The 11,729-nt window shown below is 37.8% G+C and overlaps 2 protein-coding genes across 2 annotated transcripts; both read left to right on the top strand.

Annotated features, from left to right (window-relative positions):
* The first annotated feature begins 537 nt into the window (after positions 1–537).
* eef1b2 (eukaryotic translation elongation factor 1 beta 2) lies at positions 538–3,679 on the top strand. Its single transcript, XM_046858092.1, has 6 exons — positions 538–696; positions 2,113–2,235; positions 2,434–2,566; positions 2,799–2,862; positions 3,114–3,239; positions 3,464–3,679. The coding sequence occupies exons 1-6, from the start codon at positions 617–619 to the stop codon at positions 3,616–3,618; spliced, it is 681 nt and encodes a 226-aa protein (XP_046714048.1). The 5' UTR covers positions 538–616; the 3' UTR covers positions 3,619–3,679.
* A 547-nt stretch (positions 3,680–4,226) lies between these two features.
* zdbf2 (zinc finger, DBF-type containing 2) lies at positions 4,227–11,249 on the top strand. Its single transcript, XM_046859968.1, is given in 7 exon segments — positions 4,227–4,385; positions 5,014–5,105; positions 5,186–5,230; positions 6,492–6,516; positions 6,833–6,932; positions 7,939–8,069; positions 8,786–11,249. Coding segments are annotated over 5 exon segments (2,757 nt in total). The 5' UTR covers positions 4,227–4,385; positions 5,014–5,105; positions 5,186–5,193.
* Positions 11,250–11,729: the final 480 nt, after the last annotated feature.

The following is an 11,729-nucleotide window of genomic DNA, read 5'->3' as shown; positions in this document are numbered from 1 at the left end:
AAACAGGTAAAGAAAAAAATATTACATATGTCTATATTTATGGTATGTAATATTTATATAATATTTATTTATATTAATTAGCAATTAAATATCTAAAATATATTCATATTTCCCGATAAATTATACACCGCTAATTTGACCTCCGACTAATCGCAGTAGTGGTTCAAACGTCACCTCCGCTGACTCCAGGTTCTCCAAAATGTGAATAAAATGTCAAATAAAATGTCATTTAGTAACTGAACATTAATTTGGTTTTTTTTTAGATTGTTTGTGTTATTAAAATTGTATATTGTAGATAAAAATGTTTAAAAATGTACATTTAAAAAAAATGTTTTTTACAATAAAAAATCACAGATCACATTGTTGAGGTTTAACGGGAAAGTAAAGTGGCATTTAATTTAGTTTGTTTATTTTTAATAATTTGCTGTTTTTACAGTTTTGGAAAGGTAAAGTGTGTATGAGACAAAAAAAAATGAGTAGGAGGAGAAGAAACAGAGTGGAGCGGGAGGAGGGGTGAGGGGTATAAAGGCTTTTACGTGTTCCGTGTTCGTTCCTTCGCTCTTCCTTCAAGCCGCCGTGCCGTTTGTTCACGTGGTTTATAGCGTCTGGTTTAACAATGGGCTTCGGTGATCTGAAAACCTCAGCAGGCCTTGTAGTCTTAAACGACTTTCTGTCGGATAAGAGCTATATCGAGGGGTGAGTTGCTATAAACGTGTTTCATCCTGATTTTGATTTTGCGTTCTGGCTTGTAGGCCTCTCTTACTCTGCAGCGTGGTAGGAAACCTTGCAGTGCGCGTATAGACCGGGTTTTACGGCAAATACAGGCGTTTGGAGTACTGAAACCCAGGAAAGGAAATCCCACCTTTTTGTTTGTGAAACTTGTTACATTTACATTTGACACACCGACCTCGTATTTAACAATTTATTTAAAAGTAAAGCAAAATTGAAATAAATAAAAAATTGAATGACGTGTCTTCTTGTGTTTAGTAGTTACCGTAAAGCACTCAATATACGCGCCCCCGTGGACGACTCTCATTCCTGTTACCTTTATAACTAACTTGCATTTTTGTTCTGACTCGATTGCATGTAATTTATTTATAGACGTATACCATTCATTTTAATTAAGATTTTGATTCAATAGAAATTACCACTGAGCAGTTTGTAATTGTTACCAGTGGAAATGAATTGACTTGGTGATTTATATTTAACCACTGTGCAAAAGTATCATATTCGTTTGCATGCAAGAGTTTTATTTTATTTAATCACCTCAGTTGAAGACGAATGTTTCAGGAATATCTTGATCAGCATTGATCAAGTAAAATAGGCTTTTCATTCCTACTATAGACAGTGCAATAAGGGCCAAGATATTACATGAAATAACAAACATCAAGATAAAACTAAGACACTACCTATAGTACATGTGTGCAGCAAGAATCTCGAGACTGTAAACAAAGTGACATTGCAGCATCGACCAGTTCAATAGATGTGTAATAGTTTATATCCTGTATGTTAAGTATCAAAACACACACTGGTTTTGATGCTTTTTTTTTTTGCAAGAACACGTTTGCAATTATTCTGGATTTTGCATTGTGATTTTATTTTTATTTTCTGATTTTAAAAACTGGAATATGCTTTTTTTTTTTTTCTGGGGTTTGCTGTACAACCTTTTTTTGTTTAAGAATTATGGTTAATGGAATTAATGGATTTTTAAATAGATATTTTTTTATTTTTATTTTCTGAAAATATGATCAGTGACCCTGTTTTTAAAAACAAAAACACATAATTTGCACCATAGCTGGTTACTAGCTAGTTGTCGCCCCTTCCGTCACTCACTTCACACACACTTGTGTGGGAATAGGTACTTATCAATACTTGCATGTATTTAGTGATTTACAGATTTTAATTCTGACTTTACAAGAGCCCAAGACTTGGTCAGTAAAATTGGCATTAAATGAGGGATTTGAAATCAATTTGAATTTGATTGACCTTCAGCTTTTTGTTTAGTGTTTTTGTTTTGGTCGAGAACCCCAAAAGTGTAGTTGCCTTGAATGTTTCTTGAAGATAAGTTGTCATTTGCTTGATTCTAATCAAGTACTACTGTTTGTCTTGTAGCTATGTACCTTCCCAGGCTGATGTCGCTGTATTTGATGCCCTGTCTGGCGCGCCATCTGCAGACCTCTGTCACGCCCTTCGCTGGTACAAACACATCAAGTCTTACCAGAAAGAGAAAGCCAGGTAACGATTACCATTTTAATAGTATAATGAATTCCAAAGTCATCCTTGGTCTGTGATGAGTTTTACATCACCATCTTTCGCCTGAGTGGATGATGCACAATCTTTTAAACACTGATGTACCTGGGAGGCCTTTGACCTCTTGTGTGTGTATAATGTGCCTGAGTATAGAACTTACTCTGTCTTGTTTGACTACTTCAGCCTCCCAGGTGTGAAGAAGCCCCTGGGTCAGTATGGTCCTGCTGGTGTGGAGGACAAGACTGGTGGTGCTGCTCCTGCGAAAGAAGCAGAGGATGACGATGACATCGACCTGTTTGGTTCTGACGAAGAGGAGGTCAGCTTTCCTTCTGTTTTAAGACTTCTATTAGCAGTCTTTCTGGTTCCGTGATGAGTTTTTCTCACCATCTTTCAGCTGATGTTGTGATGGACATTTTCATAACTGATTACCAGTTTTTCTGGAACTGGTATGTTTAGGTCTTGTTACTTGAACTTAACCTCCTTTTTTTTTTTTTTTTTTTTTTTTTTTCCCTTTCCCCTTTTCTCTTCTTTTTCCTTTACATTTATAGGATGAGGAGACCACAAGAATCAAGGAGGAGAGACTAGCGGCATACAATGCAAAGAAGTCCAAAAGTATGTCAGCTATGTTTTAATAGATTTTGGACAATTGCATTTAGAAACTTTTGTCTGGCTTAATTAATGATGATCATCTTATCACCATCTTTCGGCTGATACATGGAATGATTGATGCCTTTTTTCCTATCTGAATTCTAGCCAGTTTCCATTTGTCTGTTTTCATAATCGTTTGTGAATTATAATTTTTTTACATGTTTAACCCACCCCTCCATTTCTTTTTTTTTTTTTTTTTTTTTTAATTTGTACAGAGCCAGCCCTTATCGCCAAGTCCTCCATCCTTCTAGACGTCAAACCTTGGGATGATGAAACGGATATGTCCAAGCTTGAGGAGTGCGTTCGCAGCATTGAGTTGGACGGTCTGGTTTGGGGCCAGTGTAAGTCTGGAGTTTCCTTTTATTCATATTTATTAAACATTGAAAAGCCACAGCATTTTTAAATGACTTGTATTATTTATAACACAATTGCTAACCCTAATTGTGAAGCATCTCCCATACTTTTACATAGAAAAACTCTACAATTTACAGTTTTTTTGGGGGTGGTCTTCAGGACCAGTCCATACATGTGGACCCGTTTGGAAATAATTGCTTTGTTTCCACAGCCAAATTCGTGCCTGTCGGCTACGGCATTAAGAAGCTGCAGATTGCATGTGTGGTGGAAGACGACAAAGTTGGAACCGATCAGCTGGAGGAGCTGATCACCGCTTTCGAGGACTACGTGCAGTCTATGGACGTGGCAGCTTTTAACAAGATTTAAAAAAAAAAAAAAAAACTGAACGTGAAAACGCTTTGCACAATAAAATAGCACTTGTAGTTGCTTTGTGTGTTTTGATTTATTTGGATTCTGAAAATGTCCAAAGTACGGGATGTGTTTTTGCCAGGTTTTTATGGCTATTGAATACTAGTAGCCCAACACTTTTAATTTAATGTTTGGAATGGTTTCACTGCTCCAGATAATTATACAGCATTCCTGGCTATTTTAGTATTGCAGGAATCTGTTCAGACTTTTGGGTATGTGCTACAGCTCACCTTCTATGGAAAGTAAAGGGAGACATTTTCTTGACTGACTTTTATTGTAAGCTATATATTTCTTCTATTTAAAGAAACTGGTTGAATAGTTGGGTCTCCTAGAATCTGCTGTTAATATGGAAAGTATTATGGAGACTAACAGACATCAACATGAGTAATTTTGTTTTTTGTGACCTGTTCACTTCATGAAACTGTTTCTCCATGTTTAAAATGCGGGCTGTGAGGAACAGGGCGGCTTCCCGCGCTTTTAATGACGTCACGCCCCGGAAAGACCTGCGCTAAATACGGATGCCGATGGGTTCTGAAAATAGCGTTTTCAATCCGGTAAAAAAAAATAAAATTAAAAACCACCAGAGACTCGTTTATTTTAATAACTAATAGTTTTCATGTGCAAGTTAAATAAGTTATTCAATTGTTAGTCTTGTCGCATATCAAATTCACCTGCATGAATAACTCGCTTGACCTGTCGTCGTGCTCCCTACCCGGGGCTCACTCGTGGGTAATATGGCTAGAAACATCTGTTTGTGGGTTTAGTTCTTTTTATTGCTGTATTTATTTATAGATGTATATATCGAAAAAAGTTTTAGTTTAAAGAGTTAATTGCTATAACCAGGGAAGATAAATGTTTAGGAAATATTTAGCTAAAGAGACTTCCCGGCGATGCTAGCGAAACGTGGTTGTATCCGAAATTGTGTTCCGTTCCCTATCTAAGCGCACTACACCGGAAGTGTATACATGGTATTGTGCGCCCTTCATAGGGCACTATGTATTCAGGGAGCTGCATTTGAGAGGGAGCCCGCGCAGGCCAGCGTTTTACAGGCTAACCCAGACAACTTGACTTATTTTAGTGTTTATTTGGAAAGACAAGTTGCTCAAGAAAACTTCAACACGTTTAATTGTTGATAAAGCTCCAGATTTCCTTTAGAACAATATAAATCTTTTGGGAAGTATTGACATTTTTAATGAATAAAGTTTGGTTTTCATATGGTTCTGCAAAATGTGCATATGGAAATGCAGTGTGTTCAGTAAATACCTGCTCCAATTCAAGTGTTTTGAGAAATCTGAAAACCTAAACAAAAATCCCCAATATTTTCATTGTTGTTTGTGTATTGCCTCCATTCAGATGTGAACATTCTCACGTGGTTCCTTGAGGTTTGTGTGTCTGCAGTTATGTGATTTGAGATCCCTTTAAACTTCACTTCCTCTCCTCCTGAGGTCAGTGTACTGTATCACCTCTTCTGACTTTTATTTCAAACATTTTTCACATTATCTTACATGTAACTCCCCCATTTTAGACAGTAACATGCCTCTGGAGGAGGAACCAACACCCACTGCTGAGAGTATGTATGATTCTGATGTCTTTTTATTTTATCTTTCATTTATGTCAACATGTATCTGATTCATTAGGTGGCCCGGAAAAACTATTTACATGGCAATTTTTTATCATCAGAGGTGTAAAGTAATTATTAACATTTACTTGTATTACTGTAATTTGTGTACTTTTTACTTAAGTATGTTTTGTTTGAAGTATTATACTTAACCAAATTAGTAATAATTTTCGGTTATGATTTAAAAAATAAATAAATAAATAATGCAAGCGGGGAAACTACTGCACTGATTGGTTGAAGGGTGGGTGAACAAACTCGCCAAACTCAAGAACGAAAGATGGAGACGGATAAGACAGACACCAGTGATGCAGATCTGTCTGAAAGCAAAATGCCTTTGAAGCAAAGGTTGTACATTGTGTGCATTCGCTGTTTGAATTCTGAATTATTACTATAAATGACATTATATCAGGAGATATTTTATTGCAATTTAATTTGTACACTAAAATCCTGCAAATCTTAAATGTAACTTTACTTGTGCTTAAGTAAAACTTCATTGAAGTAACACTACTTTTACTTGAGTAGAATATTTTAATACTCTTTCCACCTCTGATGATCACATACAGTGTGTGTCAAAAGTTTAGAGCCAGAAAGTCTTATCATTTGTGAGACACATGCATTTGATTTCATGCAACAAACTATGTAAAAGGTTCAAACAAATAAGAATTGAAAGAAGGTTCTGTGGACAGTCCAAACAGGACATTTTTGACTAGAACTTCTGTAAGATGGTGAACAGGAGCGATGATGTTAACAGACGGCTTCACACCCACAATAAAAGCTTAATGGTTCGGAGTTGTGTGAGAGCAGGAATGGGACTTATTCCGGGTGAAAGGAAACTAACATGGCTGGTAACATGGATGGCAAGGTCAAAAATAAATATCCAACTAATGGCAAGCTTTATAAGAGGCATGGCAAAGTATTACAGCAGAATATTTGGAGAAACGAACTGTCTGGATGCCAAGAGTGTGTAAAGCTGTTTATGCTAAGGGACGATTTTCAGTTAAAATAAAGTTATAAATATACATTTATATATTTGTTCGGTCAAAGTATAACAAATGATGGGGGTGTTGTGATATCTCATGTTTTTTTAATGTATAATATATATAAACAATTAGGATAATTTTGGTATGTAGTGTTGTTATTGTTGTTGTTATTATTATTATTATTATTATTATTATTAATAATAATAATAATTTTATGTATAATTATTTTGTAGATGCAGATAGGGAGCAAACCAACAGGTGAGTTTGTGTGACCACAAACAAAAAGCTATGTATTTTCTCTATATCATATATATTTTTTCTGAAATTTTGGTCTTCCTGGTTGGCATTAACCTTAGACATAGTTCCATAGAAAATGCAATACAGTTTATTCTCGCATCATGCCCAGTGTTTCTGGAATAGGCTCCGGATCTACATCAACACTCACCAAGATTAAAGAGTTCACTGATAACGAATACATTCTAGATGGGATACCAGTTGTACTTATCTGTTATTAATAAAAAATAAGAAAAATTACCCAATAATAAACTTTTTTTTATTTTTTTGGACAACATAGGCCCTGCAGCTTGGAACAGCCTGTCGCTGGTCCCTCAAACTCCTCACAGCGCCAGGGCTTCTGCAGCTACTGTCAGGTTGTGTACAACAGTGTAGAGCAGGTACAATCTCATTATTCTCTTTATTCTGACTGGGCAGGGTACAATTTGAATCCATCAACATCTTTTTCTTCAGTGACATGTCCAACCAGCCAAACACATGTTTGTGAACTGCTGTTCCTGCTGCATCACATGGCAGCATAACACACCCTGAGAAAAGCATCCATTTACAGAGAGGAGAAATAAAGCTTTCTTTACAATAAAGTGACTTACTCAGATGATATTTTCAGTTCAGACTTTATATTGACTGGTGCTTGTTCTAATATGTGGTGTTCTTAATGGTATTTTAATGAGGAACCATATTGTTGTAAATTAACATGCAGCTGCAAACTCGGTATGCATTCGAATACTGAACTTAGAACATTACATACATAATTTGGGATGTATGCTTTTAAAAAAGAAAAAAACCATTTCATGTTTTCAATATTCAATCATTCAGCACATGAAGTCAAGAAGCTTTTATTGTCATTTCAACCATATATAGCTGACGCATTACACAGTGAAACGAAACAACGTTCCTCCTGAACCCTGGTGCTACATACAACAACAATCACAGAGAACAGAAAACACAGAGCTATGGACTAGTGCAAAGACAATACAGGACAGTGCAAGACAAATACACAAAACACAAAATAATAAATATCTCTGCCATTAAACCTGTTGTAAAGAAACGTAACGTGAACAGTAACAAAAATGTAAACACAATGTTGTGCAAAGCGCAATAGCAAATAAAATGAAATTAGATATAGAAAGAATACAACCAGGCTAAAACTTAGGAATATTATTTATTATTACCGCTAGACCTGCTAGACTTCAGGCTTTGTGTTGCACGGCTTTCACCTACCGATGTATGTTTTAAGTGAGAACATGTTACAGCTACAGCATAAATGTGTTAGTATGTAGATTTTTCTTGGTTGTACAAAGTTGTTTTTAGGACATTAAATGTACATTGAAAATTACGAACCAATTCTAAACTTTTTATAACCAATTCTTTTGTGGAATTCTGTAGCACATCCAGAGCACCCGGCACAGAGAAGTGGTGGTACGAACAGCGCGGACAAACTTGTCCTCTGGAAGCCTGCTGGAGAGATTCCTCCAAGACGTGCTTCATCACCATCCTCATGGCTACAACGACACACGGTGTGCCTCATTACTTATCTAAAATTCAACACTCGCCAGATCACTCGCATTTCCAGCTTTATAAATGAGTTCATCTGAGAAGACAGGGCTCAGATTTTCTTAGAGCCTACTACTAAGTTGTAGAAAATGCTAAAAGAAAGCCAGCTTGACTCAAAGCATGTTTGCACCAGATAATAATGAGGGATAAGTTCATACCAGAGATAGCCATTATTACTTTTCCAGCACTTTCTTTTATTAGCATTGATTTTTGTTATGGTTTAATTATACATACAATGCAAGTTATTATTCCGTGTCAGCAAAAAAGGACTGTGACAAAAAAAAATACAACACTTGAGTAGTTCTTAAAAAGCACTATTTATTGGGTGTCAGTATCAATATTAGTAAAGAATAGGTGTGCAATTGTGCTTTCTCTAGTTAATATTTAGACTTTCATTATTATTAAAGTATAAAAAAAAAAAAGAAAATGAAATACTTCATGTAATGTGATGTTTTTTCAAAATTTCAAACCGATATTTAGAACTTGGATATTATTATTATTGATTGATTGACCATATGTTGTTTCTGCATTTAAGGCTTAATCTTTCTGGAGATGATACATTTTTCACAGATTCCGCCATTTTTAAATATAATAAATAACTACCATTTTTCTAAAAAAAACAAACTCTAATCTGCAATACCACTAATCTTACACTATCATTTTGTGTTTTTCTGTTTAGTCCTACCCATGCTGACCTGCCTTGCCTGAGTAAGTTACCAGTTCCAAGAGAAGTATTATCAGAGGTGCACTGTAGATCAGAGGACGATGGGCTCTCTGTGGGGACCAGAGAGGAAACGCTCAGTTCTGCTGAAGAATCCTGTCACATGGTGCAAGCTGAACCCACTACCACATGTAGTATGAGTCAAGAACAAGCAAGCACTTCTGTCAATGTACCAATGAAAACAATTGTTCAAACTGGCCTTAAAACTGTGCAAATAAAAGTTGAACCCCCAGTCCCTGAAAGATGTTCCCCCACACAGGGGTTCTTACATAGGACTAATATCAAGTCTGGTACAGACAAACAACACACATCACAAATGTTGGCACAAACAGTCACTTCACAAATCCCACATTCTCAACAGCCTTGTAGCCCACAGACTTCAGGATCCCCTAAATTTCAACACAGGAAAGCACACAGAAAAACAAATAGACTTAGAGAAGATGATGATTCAAGCCCAGGTACCCCTACATCACCAGTCACAAAGTGTGCCACCTCAAAACCCCAGCACAGGGGGTTGCAACTAGCTAGGACTGTAGTCCCAACACCCTGTAAGGGGCCACACAGGAAACGGACATTCAGCGAAAATTCAGACCAAATACATGAGGTAATTGAAGAGGTTATCGAGAGGCACTGCTATGGCCGCAGTCCCAAACCCAACCAGGAGGACGAAAGTGTTTTCCACCTGAGCCTGCAATCCAGTGACTCTAAAGACAGTGATGAATGGGACAACACCTTTCAGGCATCTTTGCCAAAAAACACAACCGAAGATGATCGTCTAGCACGCCTTATGCAGGTACATATAAACCTTGAGGATCAAGAGTACAAAGCCCAGCTGGACACAGCACTAAATAATGTGTTGGAAGGTGACAAGATGGAGCCTGTGGATGGAAAAGAGTACGAAGCTGATGAAATCATTCCAAATCTTCCCCACATACCCCCCTCCTTTGTGGGAAAGACGTGGGCACAAGTAAGGTATGAGGATGACTTAAAGATAGACTGTCTGGTGAAAGAGTTCCGACAGGGTCGCTTTCGTTGCTATTTTGACAGTGAGTCGCTGGCTAATTTTGGGAACCACAATAGGAAAGATAAAGATCAGCAGAATCAAGAGGGAAATGAGGCGGATTTTGTGTGTAAAGATGTCTTACCGCTTATTGAGCATCATGAGGAGGACCAACCTGTGTACAGGAAATCCAGGTCTAGATTATACCGAATAGCATCACGCTGTCAAGTGGTTAAAGTGAGCCATGGAACACAAACTGCAAACTTGAACTGCCCTGTAGTGCGGAGAAAACCAATACCCGAAAGTGACACCCTGCTGAGTACCTGTGAGACTCAGAAAGACCCAAGTCCTGAAAGGACCCCAGACATGAAAACAAGAATGTGCGCACTCAAGCTACCTGCATCTTACTGTAAGATTATGAGTCCTTTACAGCCTAAAACTGTGGTTTACGTTCTATCTTTCCCAGATAGTGGACAGGGTTCTTTTAAGCCTACCCCAGTTAAACGGGTGGGTAAAAAGAGGAAATCAAGTGATGAGGAAATTGCAATTAAGTACAAGTACAAAAAGACCCCTCTTAAATATTATGATCCCCTGACCAACAGAATACTAAAGACTCCACCTAGAGGGGTGCCCTCAACTCCTACTTTCAAATCTCTTTCCCATGTTAGACAGTTATTCCGAAGTCTCAGTCCAGACATCAACAAGGAACTCCATGGTTCAGCACAGGGACGGTCACCTCGAGGTTCTAAAAAAAGTCGGGGTGAGGGTAGCATGGCAGACCATTGTGCTTCTACCTCTGGCTCTTGGCTGGACAATGGGGGCCCCTCTGAGCCTGGATCTTCTGTTTCCAGCAGGAAGGCCCTGTTCAGCCGATCCTCCATCTCCAGTAGCAGTCGTTTTCTCCTGGGACAGATAAGGTCCTCTGCTTCCCACACAAGCAGCTCCTCAAGAGCAAAAGAGCCTTCCGGTACAGACGGTTCTCTTAAGGTTCCGGGGACTAAGCTAAAATCAGACCACACACAGACACACTTGGACCAACCAGCAAGCAGACGTCGCAAACAGGGACAGAGACTTACAGAAAAACCTCTGACTCCTGCAAAGAAACCATCCTCACCTCCTTACCGGACCAAGCGGAAGTCCCCAAAAGCCAGAGCAAAGTCAAGGAATGTTCTCCAGCGAAAAGTCAGCACTCGTGTTGCTTCAGGATGTAGAGCGTCCACCCGGAATAAAATTCCCACCAGAGCTTCAAGAAGACGTTAAGCATCTGCTTACCTGGATGTCGCTGTTGTGATCGGTGCTATTAAGCCTGTACAGCAGGCTGGACATAAACACCAGCATTTCTTTGACCTCTTTTATAAAGATGAGGAGGAGACGTGTAGGCAGAAAGCAACATCTGTTCTCTGTCCATCCATTGCTGTATAATTTTGCACAGTTGAATGTTTTGGTGTTTGTATTTCTTGTTCCCTAGTCAAATCACGCATTTTTGACGCGGTTTAAGGGAATATTTTTAAAGGTTTTTTTTTTTTATTGAATATTTTTGTGCCACAGTTAAATATTTAATTATGATTGCACATTAAAATTTATTATATAATATATATCTATTGTCTTTCTTAGACATTTTTACTTTTCTCAATGTCCTCTTCCTGCAGTGGAGCCTGATTTATTGTTCATTTAAATAAAACCAAGACTTTCAGTGGTGTCCTGCACGAATCCATCCACCTCTTAATACCATGATCCTGTGATCCTACAGTGAGAATGAATGCCATTAATCAAGCAAGAAACCCAATGAACAGAATTCAACAAGTCTCCTTTCACCGCACTAAATCGAACTAGAATTTAAAATTATGGCGAATTGTGTGTTTTTGTGCAAATTCTACCGGAAAGGAAATGCAAAAGTATTCC

This window comes from Silurus meridionalis, chromosome 1, assembly GCF_014805685.1.
Source record: "Silurus meridionalis isolate SWU-2019-XX chromosome 1, ASM1480568v1, whole genome shotgun sequence".
Taxonomy (NCBI): Eukaryota; Metazoa; Chordata; class Actinopteri; order Siluriformes; family Siluridae; genus Silurus; species Silurus meridionalis.
This window is presented reverse-complemented; position numbering and strand designations above follow the sequence as displayed.